Source organism: Asparagus officinalis, chromosome 6, assembly GCF_001876935.1.
Source record: "Asparagus officinalis chromosome 6, Aspof.V1, whole genome shotgun sequence".
NCBI lineage: Eukaryota > Viridiplantae > Streptophyta > Magnoliopsida > Asparagales > Asparagaceae > Asparagus > Asparagus officinalis.
Window position 1 is genome coordinate 21,225,171 of NC_033799.1, and position 14,492 is coordinate 21,239,662.

The following is a 14,492-nucleotide window of genomic DNA, read 5'->3' on the forward strand; positions in this document are numbered from 1 at the left end:
AAAATGAGGAAGATGTTTGTTTTTAGACCCATACTATAATACTTCACAAAAAAAAACTGAAGTATTATTATAGTAATTATTAACAATATATTGCATTCTGGCCAAAAGTTATTCAACAGTAACTAATATTATATTAAACAATAATTAATAAATAATAGTAAGTTTAAATATATAAAATAGTAGTTATATAATCAAAATACAAAAATATATAGTTCTTTATTATCATAAATTATCCCGCATCATTTTATCAAAATATCCCACTTCAAACAATTATCCCACTAAAATGTCCCACTTTCAAAAAATTATCCCACTTCAACAATTATCCCACTTCTTGTGAAAATGGAACAGTAAAAAGTAATGTTAATTGTACCCTAATTTCATCACGCTACTACTCTGATACTATAAGACAATACTAATTTGATGCTTGAAGACGATTCCACTTTGGTACTACCAGATAAGAAAAAACCTCAGTAGCTTGTAATACTAAAGTAGTACAGAATGTACAATAACATTAGCATTAATTGCCAAATACCTAATAACTAAAAACAGTTCCAGGTGCAGATTCAAAAGGAAATCATCTTCAGGGAAAAAAAAAAAAAAAACCAGCGAAGCACAATATAAATTTCAAAGACCCATCCACCCTAATACGAACACCACTTGCCCTGCTACAACACCATGCTAAAAGGCAAAAGTTGAAATGATTATCAACACTAGCGTCTGCATAGACAACACCTCAATCTCCTGCTGATTCCCTTTATGGTTTTCCTCTCATTTCTTAAACCCCTTTGCCTTGCTGGTGGGTTTTGGGATTTTTGGAAGGATGTGAACCTTGATCCTGTTCTTCTCCTTTTGCGCATAAAATTTAGATCGCTTTCTCCTACCTTTTTGCTCTTTGTTCTCTTTCCCATTGTTTTTTCTCCATTATCTACAGGAGCTTACTACCCTTCTCTTTTTCTTTCTTTTTTTTTTTTCCTCTCCCTTTTTTTCCCCAGTCCCAACAGCATGCAGTGCGGAGACTGCAGCAGAGGAGAGAGGCAAATGTATATGGGGAAAAGCCCAAAATTGCACCATACCTAACCACAGATTTTGCTCCCCTTTGCTCCTAGCAACCACAAAACCTTGTTACCTCACAAAAACAGGTTGTCGCCGTTGTCCTCACTCTTTATACAAAGTCAAAGACCCATATATCCTAATTAAACTAAGAAGGAAATAAAGAAGAATAACCTCTTCTAAAATCTTAGATCATACTAGGCAGGTAGAAGGAAGGGGTTTGAGACATACCTTGGTGATAGTTAGCGAGGATTGCAACATCCCTTTGAAGAAAACCCAAAGGGGTTTTTTCTTTTCCCCACAAACCACCTCAAAAATACGTACCAAAACCACTTTTTATTTTTAATTTATACATAAACCACCTTCAAAGGGGGTTTTTGTCGCAATCAACCACCCCATAGTCAAAATTTTCACTAAATTACCCTTTCAAATTCACATTCAAGGCAAATGACTCAATTTTTTGGTGTTTAGATTTCGTTACGATTCAACTCGTTTACTTTGAACTTGAAGTTTGTGAGGTATTTTTGGCTTTTTTTAGTGAAAATTTGAATAGGAGGTGGTTGATTGCCAAAAAAAAACCCACTTTTAAGGTGGTTTATGTACCGATTGAAAATGAAAAGTGGTTTTCATATAATTACTAAATTTTTAAGGTGCTTTGTAGGAAAAAGCCCAAAACAAAAATGTTCAAGATTTTGAAGACTAAAAGTTAATAGCGCATCTTTCTTTAGTAATCAGGACACGATGCCCAAAAAAGAAATAGGTTTGGAATTACAAACATAGGATGGAGAGAAGACATAGAAATGCACTAGTAGTAGTTAAGAAGAAGGATTGCAAGATAAAACATAATAATTGAGATTTCCAGATAGAAACACAAGATTGAAAATAAAGTCAATAGCATATCGACAACCATAAAACCTTGTTATGTAATAAACAAGTTTTCTTCTTGTTTTCCCTCTCAAATACGCAAGCACAAAAACGCATATTTATGCTAGTTAAACTGAAAGCAAATAGAGGAGAATTGCTTCCTTCAAAGCCCAAAAGATCATAATATAAACAGTGATAGTAGAGGTTTGAAACATACCTTAATGAGACCAAAATGTCTCAGATTTGAAGATTAAAAGTTACTGGCATATCAGCAGCCTGCAGGACCGAAAAGGTTTCGTACTATTTTCGATGTTCGCCATTTCCATTAAATCTCAGTGTTGGCTCCATCAATGCCCATATTCATGTCTCTTTTTGAATGGACCACAGATGGACCACGGCTAGAAGTTGAGGATCTGCTAAAATGCACAATGACTTTAAAATCTCAAAGAGATATAGAAGAATCAGAAACAACAAAAAGGAGGAAAGTATGAAGATATTGTAATCATCTTCTGACTGCTCTACTTGCATTATCTGCAAAGATTATATGCCAATTGCGGTAATGCTTACAGGCTCTCAATAATAAGTAGAGACCAGTGCATAAACCTCTTTTGCCAAAAATAAATAAAAACTGTTGAAAGATCATATTATCATTCAAGAATAAGCATGTATAACAAATTGCAGAGCTAAACATTCGCAGCTTCTTAGACTCAACTTTATTCCCACCAAAAAATTCATGATAACAGGACCATGACTAGCTAATTAGACAATACAAAATTTGCTGCTATGCCAAAAACATAATACAACAAATCAATTTGCCTCATTTCTCTTCCAACAAAAGTAAGGCACATGACAAAAGAGATGACACTTCTTCCCCTGTTGCCAAACCAAAACCTTGCCATCTAATTCTCCCAAACCTATCCAGCAGGAAAATGTATCTGCAAGTCGAAAGAATATCAAATATATAACTGCTAGTAACTCATGTACAAAATGATGAGTTTAGTCATGAACTTATATCAATATTACCCAGTGAGAAGATTTAAGATTTGCAGTTTCTTTCTTAAGTAGTAGTGGTCACCAAAAGAATAAACAATCTGTCGTTGGGGAGAAGCAGATTTCTTCATCATTTTGATGAACATCTTCCTCACTGGACCTAGTGATAGTAACCAGGAGTCCACAAAAGAGACCTGTGTAGATGATAGATTCTATAAATCAGTTACATAGAAATACAGGAGAAAATCCCTAGAAGGAAGTATACAATGACTAATCAGCAGAAATTCTTTAGGACTGAATCCTTAACAGTTATCAGGTTATGGAGCTGTGTCCAAGAAGTCCTGCTACAACGAAGCGAAGTGATGCAGGACAGAGAAGCGCCGGAACCCTCGGGTGAACAGCATGAGTGAACAGTATCTTTTCTTTTCTTTATTTTATTTTTTATAAAATAAAAAAACAAACAAAGTAAAATAAAATGAGGTTAGATCAGATTCACTCACAGACATCTAACTGTTAGTTAAGTCTAATTCACACGCTGACACTTAACCCTTTCGGCTTCACACCGAGAAACAATGCCTTCCGCCTTAGAAAAATCACACAAGATTTTCTTCAACTCAACTTTCATTAATTCTTCATAACCTCTCTACTAAATTACAGAAATGTCCTCCCTTTTTTATAGAGTTTGGAATTCTTATCTAAAACAAATTCAAAAACTTATCCTATCTCTAAAACTAATTCAATCTTAACTAGAAAATAATCCAACAAACTCAATCCTAACACAATTCAAATCAAAACAATTAAACAAAATAATTATCTCTCACCTATCTAAAACCAAAACCAAATCTAAAATCATAACAAACTATCTTCAATCCGGATCAAATCTGAATAGTGATTGTGCCCTGCATCACGAAGTCTCAGCACTCGACAGCTATTGATTCATATTTGGAAGGTCAAAGGACTCCATCAACAAGGACAATCAACAGATATATGCGAAGATGACTGCTTATGGTGGACAAACCGTATTACCAACACGATGTGATTTCAGATGGATAAAGAAACTTGACCATTAATTTAATGATGCTTGAAGAAGGGTTTAAAACTTACTAAGTTAATTTGAAAAACATATGGAAAGCGTTATTTTTCTATTTGGATAAATGGGAACTCGAGTAATTAGTCAGTCAGCAAAACCTTTGATAAGCTAAGTTCTCTCAGATAATAAAATATAAAAAGTAATATGGTGCTCAAAACATTACTGCTAAGAAAACAACATAAACTATTGCAAGAAACAGAAGAACAAATTCATATACAGAAAAAAGCAATTAATCTCTGTCCTTACCTCATATACTTGGACTTCTGCCGAGTCATTAAAAGCATGCACAAAAGGAACACTCCACGATTCAACCATTGTCTGTTCGGAAAATAATAAGAGACCATTCAGTTACAAACAACTTGGACAAATTTCCATTTATCAAGTTAAATACATTTTTAAATACATGTACTAAAGCTAATTTTATACGCAGAATAATGATCATCAATGTTATTGCAATTTTGCAGGCAAATAAATGAGGAACATCCATATGGGCCTACTTCTATTATCCTCGACAGGCATAAAATCTGTATTCCTACCATCCTTAATCGGAATGATTGGTGGACAAATATGTTTAGTGCCAATGCAAATAGTAAGGGTAAGTCTCACGGACATGTCCATGGAATTGTTCATTTCATGCCCTCCTACCACTACTCTCAAAGAATGTATGCACGTCAATCATTCAGCATCCCTTTGTATCCACACATGAACACTCAGGCCTCCAAAAAGACTCAAAACCTTCCAACAACTCTTCATTTAGTCCGTTTAATATCTTACACAGCACTACATAACTTCATCCCAGTATGTTTCCATCTTTTTGGTATTATGGATAATCATCTTTGACATACCTTAGTGGTCCTACGTAATATTTTGATTGTGACAATCCCAGTCAAAATTCAAACTAATTAATGCAAAACTCATGTCCAGTAGAAATTTCAGAGGGAATTTTTACAAGAACAGAAAAAGAAGTATAAGGAACATGAGCTAAAATGAAAAACGTCCAGAAAGCCCTCAGAGGACCAATTACAAACTTGCAACTTACAGATTTTATCTTGTAGAAACAGTATTGTTTTTAAAAAAATAACAGATCAGACCACAATTTAAAACACCTTGCAATTTAAAACTAGCAGGACAAACATATAGCAGTTTGGGAAATCATTTATTGTGATCAAATAAGCCTCTCATGGGCGTTCAAGAGTGAGAAGAAGAATACATCAATGGTTATAATACTTTTAATTAAGTAAATAGGTGTACTCTAGTATATTTGAAATAATAATTATCTTAACCGAAATATACAGAATATTTTCATTTGCTTCTCTTACAGTTACAGTAATTATAGGGTAGACTAATGCATCTCTACATGATTTAATGGGCACAAATAGCGACACTTGCAAGTTTGTTTTCAAAATACCAAAGATTTTGGGGTTAGAAAGAATAGATACGTCGAAAACCCTATTAGAATACAATTTCTAAGATTAAATCTCTTGAACAATGTAATATAGAGGCATTGAACAATAAAAAGTTTAAATGTCCTGTGGAGTAAGGTTCATGACCCTCTACCGTCGCAAAAAATACATATACAAAATATCAGAGAAAGAATGTAAAGAAGCTACAACACTAAATGTCATGCTTGACTTAGTTGATCCACTTACATGGCAGATGGAAATATGTCAACTTAAGGAAATATACTACTAAAAATAATAGAAAGTAGCGTGTCACCTTCATTGATTTGTTGAAGTTCCTGAAATGAAATCGGAGTTTCACCAGAGAACTTGAGAGTAGAATGCAACATTATATTATTGGAAAAAAAAAATTAATAGTCCTTCCATCAATTTGAAATGAGATAATCAAACCTAACACATACATCTCCCATAAAGGGTAAATTGGAGCAATGTGCTTACCCTTTATCTATATACTCCACATACTATAAACCAATATTACAAATAAAAAAGCATTCCTGAAGTGCCATACAACAATGCATAACAATAAAGAGCTTCAATAAGCCTTTGAAGACAAAAGTTCAGTTGATTAAGAACATGACACAACAAAAAATGGTTATAGAAATTTATCATTATTAGGTGAGTTTACAAGCACAAACCCACACCAATAGGGACCACAAATCCTTCACAAGTAGTTGTGAATAAGCACCTCTAAGAGTAAGACTGCTTATGGGAAAGCCTTTAAAGTATGTTTTTGAAGAGACTGCTGCATATCCCACAAATCCCACCATCTGACTTATTTCTTTGTTAAGCCTTTAGATATATCCTCAAAGAGCTCTGCTGCATGTTCCAACATCCGACGTGTTTCTTTACTAAGACTTTTAGGTATATCCTCAAGGAAACTGCTGCATATGGCAACATCTGACAAAACCCAGAACTCCAAAAGACAATACTGGTCAACTTCAACATATACAGGCAAGACCTAGATAGATGGAGCCTTCTAAAATCACGTTAAGGACAGTTGTTCCCTTAAACAAGTATGCCACATGTAAGTATACCAAAATATAGAAGACACTCACAAATTTTAACCGAATTCCTCGTGAACTGTTTTTAGAGAGTGATTATCTAGTTAACACGATATTTCATCTAGGTTGATGTTATCTCTTCCAACATGTACCAAAGAATTCCAAATGTTAACAAAAAACACTTACTAATTTAGATGAATGATGAAGTAAACATAAGAGTGTTCCCATACCTGAGAACTCGCTCGGAAAGAAAGACATAATAGTGATGCTAGAGGAGCATCGATGTGTGCAGTACTTTCTCCAGATGTAACTGGTAGCTTTAAACTGCTGCCGTTGGACAAGTTTACTTCAAGATCAGGAAACTTTATTGCTTCCAACAGTGGAATGAGAGTTTTATTAGCCATAGCAATCTGCATGAGTTGATATCTTCCTGATCAGAAAAACTACTATATATTACTGTAAAACTATTAATGAGATGGACATTCACAATCAGGCACGAGCACAAAAAAATCAGATTCTCTGGACCTCAAAATAGAGAGCACTGAGACAACTATAAATTACCATAATGCACCTACCAAAAGTGTGGGCAGCTACTTTACTGATATTATTAAGCTTAATTTGTAATTTGGTTCATAACGAACAACAGCATACATCATGACATACATAATGGAGAAACCAAAGGTCATAACTTTTCTGAATCATAGTATGAAGGACCGATCATAGGGTGTTCATACAAGTAACTAAGCTACTATACATGTACACAATACATGATAGAAAGATACTTCTTCGAGAACAACCAATCCTTTAACCCAGATTTTAGGATCAACTGCATTCTGCATCAATCCTATTCCTTTATTCAGTTTTATTTTGGATCATTTCCTCCATTAAGTTAACTATTATCAAATCCTTCTTAATTGCTTCCAAACCAAGTTCTTTTAGGTTTTCCACTAGAAGTCATTACCCTATTAACTATAATATTATCATTTTCCCCTAATTGGTACTCTAAAAGGTCTCCATTGTACATGACCAGACCATCTCGTATGATTCTCTCATTTTATCCTCAAGAGGCGCAACCTCTACTCTCATACGTATGCACTCATTTCTTATTTTTTAGTGTGTACCCACAAGACCATCAAAATGTCCTCATTTCTGCTACACATTTTTTGCACACATTTTTAAATTGCCCAATATTTTGGTCCATAAAGCATTGTTGGTCTAATAACTGCCCTATAGAGTGTTCCCTTTAATCTCATAGGTATTATATGATTGGACAAGACTCTGGAAGCACCCTCCATGTTAACCATCCCAATTTGATTCGACGGACAACATCATCCTCAATCTCACTGTCATAACTAATGATTGATCCTAAATAACGATTGATTTTTGGTATTTCTTTAACCATCAATATGCACTATGGACTTTATTCTCCTGCCATCTTACTATCATTACTACCTAATGATAGCAAGAAGATAGAAGAATTTTTCAAAACAGACCCGCTTCAACTTTTTTTTCTTAAAACCGACCCGTTTTTTTTTTATTTATCAAAACCGACCCGATTTTGTAATTAGCAGCTTAATCACATTCCTAAACAGTCGGGGTTGGCAACCCCGACTATTTAGGACATTAATTTTTAGGGTTTAAGGCTTCTAATTAGGGTTTAACACCTTCCTAAATAGTCGGGGTTGCCAACCCCGACTGTTTAGGATGGTGATTAAGCTGCTAATTACAAAATCGGGTCGGTTTTGATAAATAAAAAAACGGGTCGGTTTTAAGAAAAAAAAAGTAAGCGGGTCTGTTTTGAAAAATTCTTCCAAGAAGATAATAGGATACCCACTTACTTAAGTAACACAAACTGTTATAGTGAAAAGGAAGAATTAGTGCAATATGAACACACTGTGAGGTGTTTGTAATGTGATTGGACCAGCCGATTTCTCTTCAGTTCAGGAGTGCTATTACTGACATGCAAGTGCAGTTACTTTGTGCTTTACACAGGTATTGTTGAGTTGATTCTTGAGGCTTTAATTGCAAAGAAATAGTGCAGTAAATGTGCTGCATAGGGATAGGGCGCCCCTATTTTTGCGAAGAATGGAATAGGAAGAGAGATATTAATGCTTCATATTAACCAATGGCTCCCTCCCTCTGTCAATAGGATAAATGCAGAGCGCAATCGTACATGCTCAAACCTAAGCTAAGCCCAAAAATTTAAGTGGATGGGTTTAGATTGAATTCCATACTTATGTCCTCTGCTTTCCGCTTTTTCTGTTGCTGCCAATTCCACCAACATGTGAATCTTTAGATAAGTTTTCATTGTACCACCTAATCTACAAGAACCAAGTGGTTCAACACCCATCAAAAAAGGAATCAGGCTTGGGACACCCATCTATATATTAATATTTCAATCTTTTACAAAATAAGCATCAAATACCTATTCCATTGAGCCAGTCTGAACTTCCATACCTCTTGTAGGGTTCCACAAAGGCCAAATCAAGAGACGGTATATACCGAGATGAATTGGTTAATAAGCTTGGGATCTAATCTACCTCAAGTTGGAATGCAGTAATAATGTCCTAGCCCAAACTTATTAACCATATATCACTCATATTTTAAATACTTGGGGGGACTAAATCCACATTTTAAGCTGATAGGTCTAGTTCTGCTTTCATGTAAATGTTTGTAACTCCCTACGGGTTTGATATGTGACTATTTTACTAACACATTACTCCTCAATATTGCTCGCGCACCTCCTTAGGATACATACATATGGTACCACTACCGTTGATCTAATTAAGTCCATTTTTCAGTTACAATATGGACATTGAACGCCTAGAACTCCAGAGTTTCATACTTTTTAATAAAAATGATATCATACCTGGTATCAATGTTTTAAATGTCGGATGTCGGGTTCATGTCGGTTGGCCAAAATTCATGTCGGATAGCGGAAATCGGGGATATATCGGGGACATGAAAAAAAATATCGGATTGCCATATCGGATAGGTTGATATAATATCATAAATAGAATCTTCACATACATGATAATTATATTGTCTAAACATATGAAAAAGTACATAACTTATTGATGTTAAGATCACTAACCAATTGTAGACACCTGATTTCCGAGTCGGGTTTTTCAAACTTGACCCAATAAGCTTAAAACCGCTTTTTCTAAAATTTGGCCGATATTTCTTGGCCGCAATGGCGCCCGACATACCCGATATTTTCCGACATGTCCCCGACATGACCTCAGAAACGCAATACGCATTGAAATGAAGGATATCGTGACGGATAGGGTATAAATCCGCCATATCGCCCGCCATGTCCGACATGGCGGCCGATATTTAAAACACTGCCTGGTATAATTGTACATGGCGGCCGATATTTAAAACACTGCCTGGTATAATTGTGAAAACCCATGTTTTCAACAGCAATACGTTAATTTTCTCATATGAATGAAAATTACACACTATGATGGCGACCAACAAACAGATATTTATTAAGCAACAACTAAACTTTTCTGAAGGATAGCATACTTTTAAAGCAATGACAAATCAATACGATCTTTAAGAATGAACTTATGTATGCAAGTCTTATCTCTGTAAGCTTTATTATCGAAAAAATGCATATTCATTTCCACTATGGTACAAGTTCTAAGTATCATCTACAGAGTTGAGTTGAACAATATATGTACTAACATTTTCCATCATGAAACATTTAAAGAGAAGGTAGACTTGAACTCCTAAGAATACAACTGACATGCATATACACCATACAGAGTTAAAAAAAGGCCTAGAGAGAGAAGATTGGAAGGAGGACAAGGAGTTAAATGAAGAGAGAAGAAAGAAAAGAGAAGCTATAATTAAACTCACCAATGGAGATTTATTTATTATAGCTTAAGCCATTTGGCGATTTAATAGAAATTATGATCTTTTGGAGACTTAATCAAATTTCAGCTAATTTGGCGATTGATATTAGTAAGTCCAAATAATAAAAGGTGATACAACTTAAAAACATTTACATAAAAACAAACCTATTAGGAGCTGAATAATGGTCAACATATAAAAGCGCACCTTCCCACCATTCTTACGAATCTCTGAAATGTCAGCAAAATATCCTCGACTCAACTCATCTGAACTGCACTAAATCATATGAAAATCATATTGAATGAACAAAGAATAAACAAATTTCAAAGCTGATAAACTTCCATATAAACTACATGCTGGAACTGCAATTGATGCAATATACTCAGCACAAAATATGAGTCTAATCTGTTAAGCATGTAGAAAACTCATTTGCTAATAAATAAGCCTAAATTTTGCTTAAAGTTCTGATGCTTATAAACCAAATAAAGTTAGTTCATTGCTTCCTGACCTTCATTTATAAAAATTTTGATACAACAAAGGACAAACTATATAAGATAAAAACCAAAGTAACCAACTAACCTCATGGTTGTTCTGAATTGGATGAGGAGACTAATGAGGATGAAGTGGTGAAAGTGGGGGTTTTTTATGAGGGTGAAGGTGGTGAAGTGGAGGAGAAGGAGATTAATGCTGTTGGATTTGTGAACGTCCCAATCCCTAACAATTTCTACAAGGACTCGCTTCAATGTGATGGGGTTGATGTTTCAAGGGCAAAGGATCATGGTGTGTTTCTCTTTCTTCCGTATATTTATCTTTGTGTGCGAGTGTGTCATATGTGCATCGTTTGTTAGACGTTAATTTGTAATTCTAAAATAACTAGAATTATCAACAAGTGTCACATAAGTTAGAAATATCTGGAAAGTACTAGCTAATAGTTTGGCTTTGGTTTCAATCTATAGTTTAGCTTTGATGTTGGGCCAAGACAAAGTCAGTAAGGGGCCTCGCAAGAGCAGAGCCAAGTACTAACTACCAAGTGTGAAGTTGACCTTGAGTCGAGCTATGGAGTTGACGGAATTCATCTACTCATATGCATGGGTTTTGCAACTGATGAAAGGTAAATCTAACAGCAGAGAGCTCCTTAGACCAGCAGTGACACGATTTGTCGCTTCATTAATGACTTTATCTAAACAAATAACCTTAGGAAAATGTTCAATTTGAAAAATGGAGGCAAAATAAGTGTGTAAGAGATCCAACAGGTAAATCGGCTGAAAGGATAGTTCTTAGATCGTCTTTTTGGAACAACATTGTTCGTATTCTCAAGCTCATGGCTCCTCTGGTTGGTGTTCTGAAGCTTGTTGATGGCGACAAGAAGCCTGCTATAGGATATATTTATGAGATGATGGATACATCAAAGGAGGCCATTGCAAGAGCTTTAATAATGATACAACAAAATATTCTGAGGCTTGTGACATTATTGATAAAAGGCAGGAGGATAAGCTTCATCACTCTTTGCATGTTGCAGGATATTATCTTAATTCTATATTTTTCTATGACCACCCTAATATTCAAGGGGATAGTAAGTTTATGAAATGTCTTTATGAAGTCATTGAGAAGATGGTGCTCGCACAAGACCAAGACAAGGTTGACATGTAGTTGGATATATATCTAGGCATGTTGGGGATCTTTTAATATGGAGATAGCCAAGAGAAACGGAAAGAAGAAATTTTCGAGTAAATAACCATAATCCTGTCCCTCAATTGATTAGCTTTTGTGTAGAAAATACAATGCTAATCACTCTCTATTTAAATTGACAGCTAATTAGGGGGGAGTCTTATGATGCATTAGCTTAGAGTTGCAGAAGTTTACTATTATAATCCTCAGCCTTGTAACTCCTCTGGCTATGAAAGAAATTATAGTACTTTTAAGCATGTATATTTAGTTTTATTTAATTCAATAAAATAAATTTACTTCCCTTAGGGATATAGTATATTGATTTCATTGATTTGTATAAATTATAGATACACTAGAAGAAGAGGAATAGGCTGGATCATAAGAGGTTGCATGATCTAGTTTACTGTAAATACAACCAAGCTTTGAAGGAGAGACTTAACTGTAAAGATTCTATTAATCTGATCAAGTAGGTTGATATGGATGAAAGTAATGAGTGGTTCAGGTCAGTGAAGGTAAAAATGCAGAGAATGACTTGGAGGGCGAGGACGACCATACTTATGGTATCGTAGGAGATGCAATGGGAGCTGAAGAAGATAATGTTAGATATCTAAGGTCAACAAGTAGGGTTTGAGGATCTTCAAGTGGTATTGGTTCATCATCGAGAAGCATCGAGCCGGTCTAGACTTCTAGTTGCTGGAAGAGTTGGAAGATGAAGAAAAGTTTAACAATGATGAGGAAATTGAAGAAGAAGATATTCCACTTGAAGGGGGTGATGATAATAGATGAGGATGATTCGACTATTATTTTGCTAATTATTTGCTTTTTGTAAGTAGACTGCTTGTTTTGCTTCAATGTTAGTGAACTTCTTGGGTGTGCTAGCTGCTTATTTTGCTTTGTTTTAGTACACTACTTGATTTGCTTCAATGGCTAATACTTGTGATTTGGTAGTATATATTATTTATCTTGAGTCCTTAATATTTTTCATGTGAAATTTCACAAATACATATTTTTTCATGCATGTTTGTATATCTTGAAAAATTATGTGTCCGGAGTGTGCCTCGCTTCACTCAGATGCGCGGATCCCATTGTGCCTTGCGCATGTGCGCGTAAATTGACTTCGCGCCCCGCATTACGCCTCGCACATTGAAAACACTGGTTGAGGTATGCTATTATTAATAGTATATAAATGTGGATACTATCAATCCAAGCCTATTTTGGATTCAAAATTGAAAATCCACAATGTTAAATGTAATCTATTGCACATAAACTATCTCGGAATAAACTTTCGAATGAGTTCAACATATTTTACATGCGTGTCGTATCTGTTGTCAAGATCAACATATTGGAATTTTCACACAGGTGCCTAATTTTTGGCTCATGGTCATGTTTTGCTCATGATCAAAAAGACGTTGAAATCACTAGAGGTTCTTAGGTAGTTCGTGAGTAGTAATGTATTATTTCACTGTCCAAGAGCATGCATTTTTAATCGGGATATCGAAATTTTAGAGTTGAGTTTATAGAAATTGATATACACATGTTGGATTGTTTTATTAGTATCCTAGCTCAACTTAGAAATGACACAAATTTTACCATTCAATTATTAAAATCCAACAAAATACTACTTAATTTTCATATATCAACAAGCTATAGCAGTCACTCTTACTTGATTTAACCTATATCAAAGTAAAAAGAAACAGAACAAGGAAGAAAAGCTTACAGCCTCGCCTTTTCCTTCTCAATTGCCTCCTTGTTGCCCATCTGCAATCAAAACCCCCCAAAAATTTTTAGAAATTTTCGACACCTGCATTAATCAAAACGTTGGAATCACAGCCTGACCTTATGGAGATCGATGAATTGTCGAGAAGAGACCTTGAACTGAGGATTGATCGGAGACGAGGTGGCTCCGGTGGCGGGAACGATGAGACTCTTTGAAGCTCGGATCGATCGAGAAGCGATGCGAGAGGAACGAAGCACCATCGCCATCTTCAAAGCGCGGTCTAATTCTCGGCTGTGATGATTAATCGAAATGGAGATGATTTGTAAAACCCTAATTTTTCCCTCCTTCGTGGGTATTTAGCACACAGGACCCTGACGAAAATCATTTCCTCGTGTCTACCCCTCCGACGCGTATTGGTGGTAGGTCTTCAAAGGGGTAATTTGTTGTGGTTGGCAGAGCAAAAGTCAAATAAAGATGATTTATAGACTAATCCTAAACAGTGCTTTTAAATTTATAGGCTAATCCAAAACAGTACTTTTAAATTGTGATTTTAAGCGGTTACTGTGGAATTTAAAATATTTGAAACGTGTTTTATTGGACAAATGTTCGCGTGGGTGTAGATGTACCATAGAGAAAGTTTAGACAGGGGTCCTAGAAGAAAAAGGGGAAAACAAAATTTAAAGGGAAAAATGTGTTCAGATCCCAAAAGCAGAAACTTCATGTGCTGCAGCCCCTCTTAGTTCCCCCCATGTGATTCAGCCCCTTGAAGTGTGACGGAGATTTTAGCTTAGCTG

The 14,492-nt window shown here is 35.3% G+C and overlaps 1 protein-coding gene across 1 annotated transcript; it reads right to left on the reverse strand.

Annotated features, from left to right (window-relative positions):
- Window positions 2,533-14,068, reverse strand: LOC109845377. The gene is made up of 7 exons (XM_020414624.1): window positions 13,818-14,068; window positions 13,699-13,739; window positions 10,521-10,584; window positions 6,686-6,865; window positions 4,241-4,312; window positions 2,938-3,098; window positions 2,533-2,849 (listed from the first exon to the last, which is right to left on the reverse strand). The coding sequence occupies exons 1-7, from the start codon at window positions 13,962-13,964 to the stop codon at window positions 2,732-2,734; spliced, it is 783 nt and encodes a 260-aa protein (XP_020270213.1). The 5' UTR covers window positions 13,965-14,068; the 3' UTR covers window positions 2,533-2,731.